General features: G+C 56.3%; 2 protein-coding genes across 2 annotated transcripts in view; one reads left to right on the forward strand and one right to left on the reverse strand.

Moving 5' to 3' along the window:
- Nucleotides 1-510: 510 nt before the first annotated feature.
- Nucleotides 511-6609, forward strand: FTCD (formimidoyltransferase cyclodeaminase). The gene is made up of 14 exons (XM_009634675.1): nucleotides 511-564; nucleotides 1388-1571; nucleotides 1927-2055; nucleotides 2244-2332; nucleotides 2584-2763; nucleotides 2852-2989; nucleotides 3296-3427; nucleotides 4103-4164; nucleotides 4889-5018; nucleotides 5156-5317; nucleotides 5577-5620; nucleotides 5701-5839; nucleotides 6242-6337; nucleotides 6526-6609. Exons 1-14 carry the CDS (start codon nucleotides 511-513, stop codon nucleotides 6607-6609), a joined length of 1623 nt encoding a protein of 540 aa, XP_009632970.1.
- A 5954-nt stretch (nucleotides 6610-12563) lies between these two features.
- The window catches only part of COL6A2 (collagen type VI alpha 2 chain), a 25475-nt gene continuing 25391 nt past the window's right edge, over nucleotides 12564-12647 (reverse strand). Inside the window, exon 28 of the mRNA XM_035890268.1 lies at nucleotides 12564-12647. This exon is cut by the window's right edge and continues 49 nt beyond it. Within this exon, the coding sequence (XP_035746161.1) occupies nucleotides 12564-12647 (84 nt within the window).

Raw genomic sequence — 12647 nt, forward strand, 5'->3', positions numbered from 1 at the left:
CCTGCTCACAGCGACAGATTTTACCCGCTGCCCGTGCTGGGGTCCCACGGGGTCCCCTCCCTGGGGAGCAGCTGTGTCTCACCGTTGCATAGCGCTGGGTGAGTCCCCGTTGCTGAGCCCTGGGCAGGAGCAGGCTGTCCCATCCGGTAGCCACAGCATGGTGCTCGGTGGAGCAGATGCTTTTCTTTGTGTGGCATCACCTTCTCCCAGCCATTAATTGGCACTGGTGGGTAATTAGTGTTGAAGGCTGGCCCTGGCAAGCAGGCGTCGCCCTTGGCCCTGAGCTGCTTGAGGCGCGGAAGGGGCAGTACAACGTTGTTTATCCAGGACCCTTTCTGACTCCTGGCCACTGATCGATGCAGTTAATGAGAAACTCCGGCTCGGGGAAGAGGCCATGGGGTTGGGTGCTGGGAGGCTTTTGCTCTGCAGTGGAAGAGGAAAGGGCAGGCAAACCCACAGGGTGTGAGGAGCCGAACTGGGGGCCACGGGGTGCAGGAAGACCCTGGGACCATGGCCAAGCTGGTGGAGTGTGTCCCCAACTTCTCGGAGGGGAATAACAAAGAGGTGAGAGAGCGCGTGGAAGGCTGAGGGCTGGGCGATGCTGGGTGCGGACAGCTGGACTGTCCTGGTGGAGAGGCCATTGCAGGCAGCACCCGCTGCCAGGCCCTGCCCTGCCTCCTTTGAAGTGCTGTGCACCTTTCCCTGCCTGGCTAATGCCAAAAATGACCAAAGGCAGCCTCTGCTCCCTTTTGGCACCTCAATGAGAAGTGGGGGCTCAGACCCGAACACACACACCCCACCCCCCACCCCCCGCCCACAGGTTGCTGTAGCACCAAGGCTCGAAGTGGTCTGTTGTACCCCCTTAGAGAAATATTGCTTGCAGTTGTGCCAAAACATGTCATCCAGGTTAATGGGATCTGTGCTGGGCATCAGCCCCAGGCTGAACTTTGGCCCTGCTGGGGGCAGGGGAGTTCAGCAAACCCAAAATTTCAATAAATCCACTGCTTCCCTCAGGGAACAGGCTTTGTAGAGCTAAATCTGTTTTGAAGCTGGCAGGGGCCAGTATCCTCAGGAACAGCAATTTGTGATGGTGGTCTCTGACGTGCAGCAACAACTGGGTGTCTCTCCCTCACCATGGCAGGTTTGGGGCTCTCTGGGAGCCAGGGGTGTCCCAAACCCCCTGGGTAGGAGTGGGATGCTTATGTCTTTGGATCCTGCATCCTCTGCAGCGCAGGGCTGCATCCCCACTGATTGTGGGATCATCCCCAACCCCAATGCCGGTGGGAAGGGGGAGAGCTAAGAAAAGGCATCCCCCACCTTGCGAAGCTGGGGCTGTGGCAGGGGTCCGGCTGGCTCAGCTGCCTTGCCCCCCTCTGCTGTCTGGCAGGTGATCAATGCGCTGGGGCAGGCCATCTCCCAGACACCGGGCTGTGTGCTGCTGGATGTGGATGCTGGCGCCTCCACCAATCGCACCGTCTACACCTTTGTGGGGTCCCCTGAGGCCGTTGTCGAAGGAGCACTGAGCGCAGCCCGCGTGGCTGGGCAGCTCATTGACATGAGCCGGCACACAGGTGAGCTTGGGGGCGGCGCAGGAGCTGATCTGGTGCGGAGCATCCCTTGGCTGCAGTGTGTGGCTGGAGCTAAAATCAGCTGCTGGTGGCCAAGCATGGCACATTACCGTACCTGCAGCAAGCAGTGCTGCTGGGATGGGTGGTGGTGGGACCATGCAGAGCTCTTGCTCATCCTCCTGATCCAGAGAGGCTGAATCCCTCCTGTCCCTGGACTAGAGTAGACATGACTGCCGCCAACTCAACTTTCCTCACAGCAGCAGTGCTCAGTCTCTACAAGATGCTGGGAAAGGGCTGCCCTCCTTCCTTTTCTGCTCAATTTTCCCAGCACCTATCTTTGTATCTGCCCCATCACCAGGTGAACACCCTCGCATGGGGGCCCTGGATGTCTGCCCCTTTGTGCCAGTGATGAACATCAGCATGGAGGAGTGCGTCACCTGCGCCCACATTTTTGGTCAGCGCTTGGCAGCAGAGCTGGGGGTTCCTGGTGAGTGGGTCCCAGGAACCTCTGCCCATCCCGTCCCACCCCACATGCTTCCAGCTGTGGAGAAACTGCACAGCTTTTGCAAAAGCTTAACCAAATGGGGTTTGCTCCCAAATGGGCAAAACCAGACCCTGCTAGATAACATGCTGCCAGCCCCTGCCCAGCAGTGGCCACCCCTGGCTGTCTTGCAGTTTATCTGTATGGAGAGGCGGCGCGGGAGGAGAGCAGGAAAGCCCTGCCTGCCATCCGTGCTGGGGAGTACGAGGCACTCCCTGAGAAGGTGAGCCTGGAAGCACCCAGCTGGGCGGCATGGTCCGGACAGAGCTGAGCCGCACTTGCCTGGCTTCGGGGAGGGTGCCAGGGGCTGGCATGGTCCCTTTGCACCGAGAGGAGCTGATGAAATGCTTTGGGTGCTGCTGAACACGGAGGTGGTTGTGGCAGATGCCATGCTGGGGAGGGAGATGCTGTCCCTGGGAGGGACTCATGCTGCTCAGTGGTGCTAGCCCACATGCTTTCCTCCCTCCTCCCCAGCTTGCAAAACCAGAGTGGGCTCCCGATTTTGGGCCCCCAACCTTTGTCCCCCAGTGGGGGGCCACAGTGACAGGTGCCCGGACCTTCCTTATTGCATACAACGTCAACCTGCTGTGCACCAAGGAACTGGCTCACCGCATCGCCCTCAACCTCCGCGAACAGGGTCGCAGCACTGACCAGGTACCCTCATGCTGGCAGCATGCCAGGAGCAGACCTGCTTGCCCGTGCACCTCCTGGGCCATGCCTTGACCATGACAGTTCTTGGCAGCCTGGGCGTTTGAAGAAGGTGCAGGGCATTGGCTGGTATTTGGAGGAAGAGAATATAGCCCAGGTTTCAACAAACCTGCTGGACTTTGAGACCACGCCGCTCCATGCTGTCTATGAGGAGGTCTGCCGAGATGCAGAGGTGAGTGGTGACGGGTGGCATACCACGTTTCTTTCAATAGGGGCTTCACAGAAGATGTCTCCCTCCAAGTTTTTCTCCCCATCCCCAGGTCATGCTCTGCTTTTTCTCATGCTCAGCTCAGCCAAGGTGGGCAGAGTGCTGAATAGCACAAAAACCCCAAAAGCTCAGCAACTTGCTGCTAGCCACCAACTCCTCCATTGAAAGCTCCCCAGGTCCTGGGAAGGGATAAGAACCATCAGGCTGGGGTGGTAGTGGCAGTAGGGCAGGTGGCTCTCAGGACAGTCAAGTTTGTGATGTCCTTTGCAGGCACTGAACCTCCCTGTGGTGGGGTCCCAGCTGGTGGGGCTTGTCCCCAAGAAGGCCATGCTGGATACGGCTGAGTTTTATATCAAGAAGGAAAAACTCTTCATCCTGGAGGAGGAACAGAAGATCAGGCTGGTAACGTGACTCCTCCTGGTAACAACACAAGGGTGGGATCATGAAAGAGACACTCCCCCTGCCCTCAGCCTCTCAAAGTGGCATTGAGCAGAGATTTGGGACTGTGGCAGTCCCCAGGTGTGACACTTGTCTCCAGGGATGGTGCCTGGCAAGCTGTGAGGGCACAGTGAGTGGGACAAGTTGCTTTATGGTCCTGAGGACACTGAGCTGCTCGGGAAGCAGAGTGCTCATCCCGCGAGGACGGAGTGCAGGCAGCAGCTGCCCAGCTTGCCTGCATGGAGGCCAAGAGGGGAAGGAGACCTCCCCAGGTCAAGGGCGGTGCATGGTGTTATGGGAAACTGCCCCAGTACCAGCGTAAGCGTAAGCTGGAACTGAGGAGACAGGCTCTGCTTTTCAGCTGCAGGAGGGAGGGACTTTTCCACCCTATGGGGAACGTGCTAGATAAGAGCAAGCTAATTATTTATCCGTGCAGTTTCCAGTTGTTTGTAGGCAGCCGCACACCGCCCCCAAATCTGGGATGAGACAGACTGGTGACGCTGGCTGTCCTCTCCCCAGGTGGTGGCCTGAGCAACTCTGTCCTAGGGCTGGATCACCCATGGTTAATTAATAGCAGGGAATGAAGAGGCAATGGGACTTATCGTGACAGGGCTGACATGGTGGTGCTGTTCCTTGCAGGTGGTCAGCCGGCTGGGCCTGGACTCCCTATCTCCGTTTCACCCCCGGGAGCGCATCATCGAGTAAGGACCAACCATCCTGCTTGTCATCATGGTGCCCATCCCTGTCCAGATGGGGGACCCTGCTTCCTGCATCTTGCACTTAGCTTGTTTTGGGAGTGGCGCCTGCACCCAGTCCCTCTTGACACCCAGGGGACATCTCTGCCGGCTGTTGTGCAGTCGTGGGGTGGTCCCTGCTCCCAAATGCTGATGGTTGTGAAAGCAGGGAGGGGGGAATCTAGGTCACTCAGGTGGGCAGCAGGAGCAAGTTTTGCAGCCAAACTTGAGCATGTACATGTTAAATCCTCCACCCCAGCCCAAATTTCACTGCCTCTGGCTCACATGCTGCCCTCCAAGGAGAGGTGCTGTGCTGCAGTGCCCAGTGTAAAATGCATGTCTGCGGGGTGTGAGGAAGGGAAATTCACCCATGCCAAGGTGAAATCAGGATGAGCACTTTAAGCCCTTGTCATCGTCCCCAGGGATGTGGCTGCAGGTGTGTTTCTGTCCCACCAAACAAGCCCACCCTTCTAATACAGAGCAACCCCCTAAGTCCCTATGGGGCTCCTTGTCTTCCTCCTGACCCTCCTGCTGGGTTTTTTTGGCTAGCCCCCTTCTCAGCTGCCTGCATAGCCAAGGGGTGGATGAAAACCTCTTGGAGGGAGCAGTGCCAGGTGAGAAGGGACTGGGTGGTGGTGGTGGGTGTCCCTGCACCTGGGGGGCTCTGCCACATGGGGCTGCTGTGCTGCAGGTACCTGGTGCAGGCAGGAGAGGTGGACCGGGGGCTGGTGGCCAAGCCACTGGACGCCTTCGTGCGAGCAGTCGGTGGGAGGTCAGCAGCACCGGGAGGAGGCTCCGTGTCTGCAGCCGCGGCCGCCCTGGTACATGCCCCACACCAGAATGGGATCCCTGCCTGCCTGGGGGTCCTCTGGATGTGCCGAGCCCCTAAGGGGAGTCGGCATGAAGGTAGCGGCGGGCGCTGTGTCCTGCTGGAGGATTTACCCCTGTGCCCTCGCAGGGAGCAGCACTGGGCTGCATGGTGGGCCTGATGAGCTATGGGAAGCGGCAGTTTGAGGAGCTGGACCCTATCATGAGGAAGCTGATCCCCCCCTTTCACCAGGCCATGGATGAGCTGGTGGCAATGGTGGATGCTGACTCCCGTGCCTTCAGCAGCTACATGGTGAGGTCACACTGGTGGCAGATGTCCCATGGGGAAGTGGGTGGTTTTCCAGCTGGGAGGGGGGCTGGCATCGCTGTGCCCCAGTGTCCTTAGGAACAGGCCTGTGACCTTGGCCCAAGCCAGGGCCAGGGGAAGGGACATCATCACCTAAAGGAGGTTTGCAAAAGCATGGAAACTAGTGGGTCTGCCCTGGTCCCCAACGCAAGGCATGCAGGGTTTTGGAGCAAATGGCAGAAAATCTGCTTTTCTTTGCCTGCAGGAAGCCATGAAGTTGCCAAAAAGCACCGCTGAAGAGCGGGAGAGGTGAGCTGGGCTGGTGGGGACTTGCAGGCTGGGGAAGCACGGCCACTCAGTGCTCATTCTAAGGCTGTCCCCACTCCCAGACGCATGGCTGCCATGCAACAGGGCCTGAAGACAGCCGTGAGGGTGCCCTGTACCCTGGCAGAGAAAGTGAATGGGCTCTGGCCTGCTCTGAAGGAGCTGGCACACCACTGCAATCTGGCCTGCAAATCCGACATCCAGGTATGGCCCATGGGCTCACAGGCTGCCTTGGCTGGGACTTTGGAGGCTGCCGGGCTCACTGCTTTTCTGTGCAAGGTGTCCCATTTTATCCTGACCTCCAGGATGCATCTCTCCAGCTGCACTTCCCAAACTGGCCAGTGGTTTCTGCCTGCTAACTTCTTGGCAGCTTGCAAGCCTTGTAGGAGAGCTGACCTCCACCAGCCTTGCCTGAGTTTTCTCACCTGTGTGGCAAGGCCATGAATGGTTCCCACTGCCAGAGCCATGTCCTGAAAATACTGGGTTGGAAAGCATTGTGTGCCGCTGGGTCACGGAGGGTGGGAGTCCTGCAGCATAAGGGCCTGCCCTGCTGCAGGACCGTATGGGGGTGCACTGGTTCAGTCTGAGGACTTCCTCTTTTCCTAGGTAGGAGCCAAAATGCTGGAAGCAGCTGTGTTTGGAGCTTACTTCAATGTCATGATCAACCTCAAGGACATAACAGATGAGAAGTTCAAGCTTGCTGTAAGCAGGGGCTGTGTGTGTACCCTGGCTCTGGTGGCAGGGATGAGGTGGGGACAGAGATGGAGATGAACTCCCTCATGCCTGGGCACCCCCTCCCTTTGCCACCAGCAGGCTGCATGGGGTGGACAGTGGATGGCTCTTCTGTCCTGTTGAGTGGCAAACAATGCACCTTCTCCCTCCCTCTGTAGATGTCTCAGAAGGTGTCTGCGCTGCTGGAGGAGGCGAAGCAAGGCTCAGCGCTTGTTCTGGAACTGCTGGAGAAGAGGGCCTGAGAGGGGCTCCGGGATGGTCTGAGGGCTCTACAGTGGCAAATACAGATGGCAAACATGCTCATCCCTGCCTGGGCTCCTTTGGTATCTGCCTCAGAACTGCTGCTCCTCTCAGGCAGATCCCAGCAACATGTCCCCTGCTGGTCTTTCCCAGGCCAAGGGTGATTTTTGCTGTCTGGGGCTCGGACTGTAGTCCCCATCTGCCCATCCCTGGAGCCACAGGGCTCCCAGTGGAGGTGACAGCAGGGACCCCATGGTGCTGACCAGGAGGAGATCCCTATGCATGGACACCTCCAGATCCCACACACCCCTGTGTGTTTCTGTGCCCAGAAACTCCCCTGAGACACCCCTCTGCCCACAGGGCTGGGGCAAGGCCTGGCATGGTCCTTTCTGCGAGGTGTCTTTGACAGTCATGATGAGACCAGCCCATTGCATTGCTCACTGGCCCAGGGAAGAGAGTGCTGCTGAATGTGAGGCAGCATTGGGAGTGTTAGTGGGATGATGGGGATGGGATGGGAGGAGCTCTGCCCCCTCCTCATAGACCTACTGAGAGGAAAACCTGGGCATCAGGGTATCCAGCTCTTCCTCCTGTCTCTATTGACCATGTCTGATGGCAGATATCACCTCCTCCACCCGCACACCATGGCAGCACCCTGAGCAGTGTCACAGGGAGTCATTAGCTGGACTCTGAGACCCACTGTCCCATAGCAGTGCCTGTGGGATGGTGACACCCCCCACCCTGTGCCAGTCCCCTGGCCAGCCCAGACATTCTGCCCATGCTGGGAGCACCCAGACAGGGTTCATGGTGGGGACACCTGACTCACCCCATCACCTGATGCCAGGAGGTGAAACCACCACCCTCCGTCCCCTGTTTTTATCAGCCCTGTGGACCTTTGTGCCGCCTGGGAGCGGCATGTTGACATTTCCCACGTGCCCATGGTGACAGTGTGGCACAGGGAGTGGTGCGGCCAGTTCCACCGTTCTGTGGTGCCACCCCTGCCCACCGCACCCCTCCTTGCCCGGGCCAGGCCCCAGTATTTAACAGGTGCCTGCCATCCCGAGAGAGCTGTGCTGGCAGTGGTGCTTTCAGAGGGGGCAGCCAGCATCGTGTCTGCTGGGAACTTTTCTGCAGGTTCGGTGAGCAAAAGCGGCTTCCTGAGGCAGCAGCGCCTGGCAGAGCCACAGGGCAGCTGCGGAGAACGGGGGCAGGGGGAGCACGGGCATCTGTGGGCCAGGCTGCACCATCCCCATGGCTGCTGCTGCACTGAGACAGGGTGCCCTCAGCCCCCCCATGGTCCACAAGGACATGGGCTGGGCACCCTGGCTCGGCTGGAGTTGGTTTATAATTTCCATTAACGATGGAAACCACATGCCCAGGCTTTGGGGGGGCACAGAGGGGGGGGCAGCCCCTCCCTCCTGGGGAAGCGAGCGCAGCCTCTACCGGGGGCAGACATGTGGGGCAGGGGAGCCAGGTTCCAGCTTCTGGCAGGGAGATGATGTCCCCATGACAGGAGGTGCCGTGAGGGGTCATTGATAGTGCCTGTCCTTCTCTTGCAGCTTGAGGGCCGCAGAGGATGTGGAACCCCAACCCAGGTGACGGATCGTGGGGCTGGGCAGGGTTGTGGGTACCACACAGCCATTGGGGCTTGGTGAGGGGCTCAGTGCAATCACCATGGGCACCTGGGAGGATTACTTGCATACCAAAGGGCAGTGGGGCATCATTTGCAAGGAGGGGGTGGACTGTGAGGGGTCCTTTGGGTGCATGGGTACACCAACTGCCTGCATTGCTTGTCTGGGGAGAGCCCAGCTCTGCTTGCTAACAGCCCCCCCTTCTTCCTAGGCGTGCCCGGAGCGGTGCCACCACCGCAAGTGCAAATTTGCCCGCCTGCCCCTCCGGCATACTCTGGTCCTGGTGCTCCAGCAGGTCCCTACCCTGGCTACCCTCCAGTGCCACCTGGTGCCCCTGGAGCCTATCCCCCACCACCCACAGGTGGCTATCCCTGTGGCCCCCCTCCAACTGGTCCCTACCTGCCGGGGCAGCACCCCCATGGGCACCCCCATCCAGGACCACCGGGAATGCCGGGGTGCCCACCATACCCCCCTGTGTGCCATCAGAAGCACCATAAGAAGCACAAGAAGAAGCATTCCAAGCACCATGGAGACAAGGTAAGAGTGAGGTGGCAGCAGACCCTTCCAAATCTCTGCTGTGGTCCTTCGGACCCCCTCAGGCATGCCACAGCATCCAGCCTGGGCAGCTGGGGCTCCCCTCTTCCACCCTGCAGTGGCTGAAGCAGGCTGCCAACACCTCAGTGGCTATTTTTAGATGTGGAGACTCCCATTTGGTTAATATATAGGCAAGCATGAATCATTTCAAGCAAATCTTTTGCAATGTGATCCGTGAAATTCCTTGAAGCCATTTGAAACAGTGACGCAGGTCAGGGTACACCACGCAGTGTATTAAATCCCAGGACTTTGTCCTGCTCACCTGAGAGCAAGTCATGCCTCTGTAAGGGATGTTTGCTCAGTGTCCTGCACCAGACGAGCTGTTCAGTTTCCTCTTAAAAACAAACAAACAAACAAACCAGAAAAAAAAAGGAGAAGCAATTCTCTGTGCCTGGAGTAGATGCTGCAGAAAATGCCATTCCCAGGGATGGGCACCATCCAGAACAGGTCTGAGTGAGGGACTGCTAAACAAAACCCCAGTTCCACAATCAGAGGTAGGAGCATTTCCCAAACAAAGCAAACCATCAGCTCCTCTCACTGTGTGGCAGAGAGCAGGATCCTTCTGGAATTTGCTTCATTGGCCTGAACAGCCTTGTAAAATAATAATAAAAGACCCAGCCCTCCCACCATATGCCCATAATTATATTCTTCAAGCAGAAAAATAATGGCTCCAAACTCTAAAATGTGTTTTGTAAAAGCATTGCAATAAACATTGCGGTGATGTTATTAAGAGGTATTTTATCTTCAAGTCAAGGTATCCCAGCTGGGGTTTACTGTCTGAGGCCGTGGTGGTGTGCTGACTCCTACACAGGCTCGTCCTTTGCATGGTCCCAGAGCCTTGACATTAACTACTTACCAGCTTGCAATCCTGAGGGGACCCCCTTTGCTGGCGAGCAAAGACACCTGGGGAGAGGTGGGTCTGCAGCCTCCACTGCTGCAGGCTCAGCCTGGACCCAGCTGGGTGCCAGGAACAGGCACCCACCACAGGAGCGCTAGCACCTATCAGAAATGGTGTGAAAAAGGGTTGTTTCCATGCTACCCTGAAGTTCTTTTATCTCATCCAGCACTCCAGCAGCTCAAGCAGCAGTTCTGACTCTGACTGAAGAGGACATCTCCCACCCACACGGCGGTGAAGTGACAAAACATGAAGCTGAATGCCCTATGGGAACCACCTGCATGTTGCTCCACTCCTTTCCTCTTTCTCTTAGAGCTGCGTTTTGCTTGCTGTGTGATTTTCTTTTTTTTAGCTTGTAAAGTCTTTGACGTGGAATTGCTGTGAGATGATGGGCAGCAGCTCCATCCTCTGTCTTTCAGCAGAGCCCACTGAAAGTCATCCCTGAGGCTGCAGGTAGCAGCGTGGGGAGTATCATGTACTGGTTTGCAGTCTGCTGGTGTCCGCGTGTTTTTTTCTGTGCAATGATGCCAGCTGCTAATGTGGATCCCACTGCCTGTAGAATTCCTTATGTTTCACATGAGCTTTCCCAGCTGTGGCAGAGGGGCTGGCTGGGGAATGCCCTAACTTTCCCCTTGCTGAGCTGTATGGACTGCCAGCCTCCACGCCAGGGTAATAATTAATAGGAGAAAGTAGTGAGCTCTCTTTCTGAAGCCCCTGAGCCATGGCCATGGGACTGCGGCATGCTTGCTAGGAAAAGTGAAAAGCCTGGTAGTGCTTTCACCACAACAATTTTAACACAGGGCTGCTTTTGCTGCTGTTTTATTTTTGGTTTGCCCATTGTCATGGCTCAAGAGGACCCTTCCCAGCCCCGTTACCAAGAAAGCTTTGCTGCCAGCGGTGTGACTGGCTGCTGGACTCAGTGTCACAAACACAAGCAGCTCACCGTGGAAGAGGGAACCTCCAAAAGAGGTGGTGCAGTCTACCTCACCCAGATTTACTGCCTGAGCAGCCTTGTTTGTCCTTGTTGCATGGCTGGCTGGGCATGTGTGCATGCTAGGGCGGTGGGATTCCACTCCTGTGGCTCCTGTCTGGATGCAGCTGTGTTTTGCCCTGTGGCCCTCAAAGCTCCCCTACAGCTCTCCTTTCCAAAGGAGGGAAAACGTGGCAGTGACACTGCAGCACACGTGGCCACAGCTCCCCAGCCGCCATGCCCTTCCCTGCACCCACGCTGCTGGCTCCTCTGCACCCTGTGCCTGGGGTCCCCTACAGACAACCCAAATCCTGCCAGCCTCTCCTCCCCACCCCACCTCCACCACCATGGACGCGACCTTACAGAAATGCCCCTGCCCTTGGAGCCCCACTGTCCTGGCTTGAGACACACAAGCATTAAATGCAAGAGGGGCTGAAGAAAGCATGGGGGAAGCCTGACTTAGGTGCAATGCCACCTTCATGGTGGGGAAAGGCACAGTCCCCCTCAAAGAGGGGCACCTGAGGACCCCTGCTCTCCTCACCCATGAAGAGGTGAAGAACATGAGGCAGGTGAGGAATGAAGACATGGTCTTTGTCATGCTGAGAGACCACAGTTTGGTGGGCACTGGGGGGGGGATGCAGGGCCAGAGGGCAGAGGAACAGGTCTGCAAGGGGACTGATGGGAGACAACAGAAAGAGCTGGAGGGGCTCCATCAGCAGCCTGTGGTCATTCAGGTCCTCAGCAGTGCCCTGTGACCCCTGTGCTGCAGGGACCTCTGGCCTTGTGCTCCAGCATTTGTGAGGAGAGGCAGAATACAAATTTATCAGCTTAGCACTAGGAGAATTAGCTGCTCATTAAAAATAATTTTAAAAAAGAGACAAACTACAGAATAAAAAAGCTTGGCTTTTCCAGGATAGGGTGAAAAGAGTTTATTTATTTTTGCAGACAGCGCAATTCAAGTTCAAATCTGGGCATTGCTCAGCAGATACCGGTGGGAAGAAGGCACCATGGTTGCTTTGAGCACATTGGGATGACAGGGAGGCAGCTCCAGCAGCTGCCCAATATTTTGTGAGTTGCTGGGAGGCATGCTACCCAGGATTTTGGGTGCAGTAATAAATGAACAGGTTCTGATGAAGGGCAAAATGGCAGAAGGGAGCAAGGGAGATACGGCCAACAGGAAAATGAAGATCTTAAAGGTGATCTGTGAAATTTAGGACAGACAGAGCCCCAAAAGGAGCATCTACAGACAACTGTAGAAGGCAGCAAAATGTCTCACCATCCCGTTGCTCCCAGGAAAGAAGAGTAAGCCACCAAGGGCCATGCAAAAGGAAAGCAAGTTGCTGACATTTCAAGCAGCATGTGATATGTCATAAACTCACTTGGTTCTCTCAGGGCAGAAGTACTGGAAGAACAAAAAAGATGAGATAATCTGGAAAAGGGTTTGTTAAACAATGGGGGATGTCACAACCGTAAAGCTCCTCACAGGATGCTGAGGGATACTGAGAATCTTTGAAAACTAGAGATGATCATTTGTCCTACTACACTGGAAAGGTTTCTCGCTTCTCTGACAAGCCTTCCTAGGATTACAGTATGTATGCAAGGCATGGCTTAGTGTGTGTAAAGCTTTACAGAAGTATGTGGTATGGCTCTGTATCCTGCTTTGATCTTCGTTTTAATTAGCACCATAAATGTAAGATACACGACTTTTCATCATGAAAATCAAAAAAGAGCTCAAAGAGCTCTGGATTTTGGCTAGAAAGGAGGACCCAGAGGGCAGCTGTTCTGGGCCAGCTCAGAGGGAAGAAAATGAAATAGGTAATATCAGGGATGTGTATACTGCTAAGAGGAAGACATGTGCACTCCCTTCATTTAACATATCCACCTAACGAACCTGCCAAAGAAGCTGGGCTGGGAGAGGCTGTCATAGTCCTTCTCCCGGAAGATGGCTGCCCG

The sequence above is a fragment of the Egretta garzetta genome, unplaced genomic scaffold (genome assembly GCF_000687185.1).
Source record: "Egretta garzetta isolate BGI_Z169 unplaced genomic scaffold, ASM68718v1 scaffold732, whole genome shotgun sequence".
In the NCBI taxonomy this organism is placed as follows: domain Eukaryota; kingdom Metazoa; phylum Chordata; class Aves; order Pelecaniformes; family Ardeidae; genus Egretta; species Egretta garzetta.

Bases quoted from the DNA above. Each gene is read 5' to 3' on its own strand.
- FTCD (XM_009634675.1), top strand. From the start codon at position 511: ATGGCCAAGCTGGTGGAGTGTGTCCCCAACTTCTCGGAGGGGAATAAC. The intron at 5,019-5,155 runs GTACATGCCCCA...GTGCCCTCGCAG, and splicing joins CTGCAGCCGCGGCCGCCCTG to GGAGCAGCACTGGGCTGCAT. The intron at 5,318-5,576 runs GTGAGGTCACAC...CTTTGCCTGCAG, and splicing joins GTGCCTTCAGCAGCTACATG to GAAGCCATGAAGTTGCCAAA.